The sequence below is a fragment of the Habropoda laboriosa genome, unplaced genomic scaffold (assembly GCF_001263275.1).
Source record: "Habropoda laboriosa isolate 0110345459 unplaced genomic scaffold, ASM126327v1 scaffold32, whole genome shotgun sequence".
Classification (NCBI taxonomy): domain Eukaryota; kingdom Metazoa; phylum Arthropoda; class Insecta; order Hymenoptera; family Apidae; genus Habropoda; species Habropoda laboriosa.
In genome coordinates, this window is record NW_017100135.1 from 544,966 (window position 1) to 548,508 (window position 3,543).

At 26.1% G+C, this 3,543-nt stretch overlaps 1 protein-coding gene across 1 annotated transcript in view; it reads left to right on the forward strand.

Annotated features, from left to right (window-relative positions):
- Positions 1–95: 95 nt before the first annotated feature.
- The window catches only part of LOC108578380 (blastoderm-specific protein 25D), a 4,739-nt gene continuing 1,291 nt past the window's right edge, over positions 96–3,543 (forward strand). Inside the window, exons 1-9 of the mRNA XM_017941706.1 lie at positions 96–489; positions 581–711; positions 898–1,094; positions 1,237–1,473; positions 1,568–1,988; positions 2,067–2,227; positions 2,314–2,381; positions 2,459–2,520; positions 2,587–3,483. Coding sequence (XP_017797195.1) covers positions 108–489; positions 581–711; positions 898–1,094; positions 1,237–1,473; positions 1,568–1,988; positions 2,067–2,227; positions 2,314–2,381; positions 2,459–2,520; positions 2,587–3,483 — 2,556 coding nt within the window. The 5' untranslated portion in view covers positions 96–107. The remainder of the gene's footprint in view (positions 490–580; positions 712–897; positions 1,095–1,236; positions 1,474–1,567; positions 1,989–2,066; positions 2,228–2,313; positions 2,382–2,458; positions 2,521–2,586; positions 3,484–3,543) is intronic.

Consider the following 3,543-nt stretch of genomic DNA (forward strand, 5'->3'; position numbering starts at 1 on the left):
ATTGTATAAATTTAATTTAATTTTTATGTTAATTATTGTATGAACTATATTTATATTTTTAGATGTATTATATTTCATAACATATCAAAGAACAATGAAAGGATGCCATGGATGAACACAATGATGATCCTTATGAACAACAGCTTTATGCTGTGTTTCAAAGTTGTTTAATAAAAGGAGAAACTGAATTACATGAGGATAAGTGGCTTAGTTTATGCCATAAATTACATCTCACAGAACAGAGTGAAGAATTAAAATCATGCATTCAACAACATAAACAAGAGAAGCAATCTATATCATTCCAAGAATTTAGAACTGCTTTATTAACCTTATTAGACAAAACACAAGAATCAGTTATACATACAGATAAAGATAATATAACAGAGTTACAAAGTGACATAAATTCACATATTATAGATAATAAAAGATGTGATCCTTTAACATCTAATAATTCTAGCTCTAATATAGATTTTTTGAATGCAAAAGCAGGTGATTATAATACTTACATTACATGACATCTATTGTATTTTACTTTAAAAAGATTTTTTTTCACTAGAAAATGTATATTATAATCTTTCAGGTGTAACAGTGGATGAAAATAGACTGAAATGTTTGTGGGAAAAAATAAATATCTGTTTAAAGGAAAATGTAGACTCTGCAACAATGTATTTTATATCAAATTGTTTAGGAATCCCAGCTCTTCCAAAACAAGTAATTACACAATTACAAATTTGTTCTTTACATACAATGGTTCATTAATTATTTATGTAATATTTAGTTGTCATATATTGAAAATTAAGTTATTTCTTACATTGATTCCTATTTAATATAAAAGTTAATGCAATAGAACATGTTATTTGTATGATTTAAAGTAATATATAAAATACTTTTTTACAGATTACACAGTGCATCTTCGAAAAACTGGACCAGAATTGTGATGGATTAATTAGTTTGGACGAATTTCTAGTTATATTCCAAAATAAGACAATGGAAGATCAATTAACATTAGATAAAAATACCGAGTCTACAAAAGAATTATCTAAATTAGATTTTAGAAAATGTAACTTTGATATACATACACCTCATAAAACTAGGTATTACATTGTAATTGCTATATTTTATGCAGGTTTTATTATTACAATTGTATGAGTGCATGTTTTATTATTTTATGGGATTTTTATTTTTACGTATTTAATATTATACTGTAAAAAATTGTATTTATTTGTTGAATAGTAGCATCACAAATAGTAATACTTTTCGGGATACGTGGAAACTTTCTAATATTACAAATACGTCTTTATTAACGGATGGAGGTCTTAAAACGTCAGAAATGTCTTTAACTGATTTAACAACTACTCTATGTGACGAATTGAAAAATTTTAATGATTCATTAGACCATTCTGCAATTCGATCTCATGTAATGTTGTTACGAGATGTTCTTATATTATATCAAGAAGAACTACATAGTTTAAAGTAAGTATTGCAAATTATCTGAATAAATAAATTATTAAATTACTTTAAATGAAATAAATGTAATTAACAAATGAAAATATTCGTATATTTTCAGTCTTGCGGTAGAAAATGTAAACGGTGAAAAAGAAAAATTACGTACTGATATTATGGAAGCTAATGAACGGGCAAACACTCTTGCTCAAGAGATTGATGAACAACATACCCGACAAGAAGAAATTGTTCAAAATTTGCGGAAGCAAATTGAACAACGCCATGCTGAAATTATACAAGATCTTTCCAACCAACTTAATTCTGAACGAGAAATGAATGTTAAAGCTTTGAAATCAAAGGATGATCAAATACAAATGTTACAAAAAGAGAATTATGAAGTTAGAAATAAATTTGTAAATACATTACAAGAAAACCAAGTTTTAGAAACTGAAAATGAAAACCTTTGCAGTCAAATTGAAAAACATAAACAATCTAATAATGAGTTATTAACTCAAATAAAAATATTGGCAGCAGAACATGATGAGGTAATTAAAGAATTTTGTACAGATAAAATATGAAAATAATTCTTATATTTATGATAAAGTTATTGCTCTATTATTTAGATGCAAAATGTGGAAGTAAAGCATCAACAAGAAGTTATGTACCTAGTAGATCGTATTAAAAATTTACAATCAGAAGCAGTTCTCTTACGAGATCAAAATGATGAACTTACAGCAGAAATAGGAAATTTGAAACTGCATAATTGTCATAATAAAGATTTAAGGTAATGTGTATATAAAATCAAACTACTGGGAAGAAAGAATTTAAATAAGGAACATAATTAAAAATAAATATCAATTTTCTATTATATTATTGCAGACAAAGTAATCTTCCTGATACTCATACAACAAGAAATATACAGTCAGATGAGATTGAAAGTAATGAGAATAATTTCATACATTTTATTGAAGTTCATCTTTTATTATAAAGAAATTAATATTTAATATGTTTTCAGATAAAGAAGCATTTGTAGTGGAAGAAGATGATATAGATGTAGTTTTAAAACATTCCACACCTGTAAGTAACATTTAGTAAATTATATTACTTAATAAATATAAATTATGTTTTATGTTCTTTATATAGCTGTCTTGTAATTCTCATGAAGAAGACAATATGCAAAACTATAAAAAGACAGACTTAAAACATTTTAAAGATACAATTATAAAACAATTAAAATATGTTTTAATAAATAGTAATAAGTGCACATTAGAAAACTGCATGTTTAAAGATGAAATATTGGAAATAATTATGAAATTACAATCCAATTCAAATACACAGGTTGTGAAAGCCACGGATTTTGTTAAAAGTATTGCGTTTGAGATGGAAACAGAATGCGAGGAACGAGCAAGTGAATCATTAAGAGATTTTGTTGTTCCTAAACATAAAAATTCAGTTTCCACTAAACGAACAATGACATCTAGTAGTAATGATAATAATTGTGATTTTGATAATTATAACGGTCAAGATATAAAAAGTTTGTCACAGAACAAAGTTTCAAGTCTTAGAGATTATCCTCCTCGTAAAGAAGAGCATATGAATATCGATCATTTAAAATTAAACAAGGAAAAAGATACTTCAGTTATTAATTGCGCAAAAGTTCTCAACGAAATTAATGCAAAAACTAATTCAAGTTTAACAAAAAGTGAATCATCTGAAGACGATGTTTTCCTAAAATTGAAACTAAAAGAACTTGAAGCAGCTCATGCTGCTGAAAGGAAACAATTAACTGAACGATGTGCAGAATTAGAAAGAAGTCTTGATTTACTAAAAATAGAATATGAGGAGTGTGAAGATTACTGGACTGCTAAATTAGAAGAAGAAAGACAACTTTTTGAGCAAGAGCAAAAAATTAGTGATGAGAAATTTTCAGAGCTTATAGCTAAAATGGCAGAATATGAGGAACTAATTAGTCCAATAGATAAAGTAAAAAATAGCGGACGCTTATCTCCGATTGAAGAGAAGTTTAATTTAGAACAACAAGTAAGATACGTTTCTTCCTTTTTTATTTTTTTTTACTATATATATAAATAATTATATTTT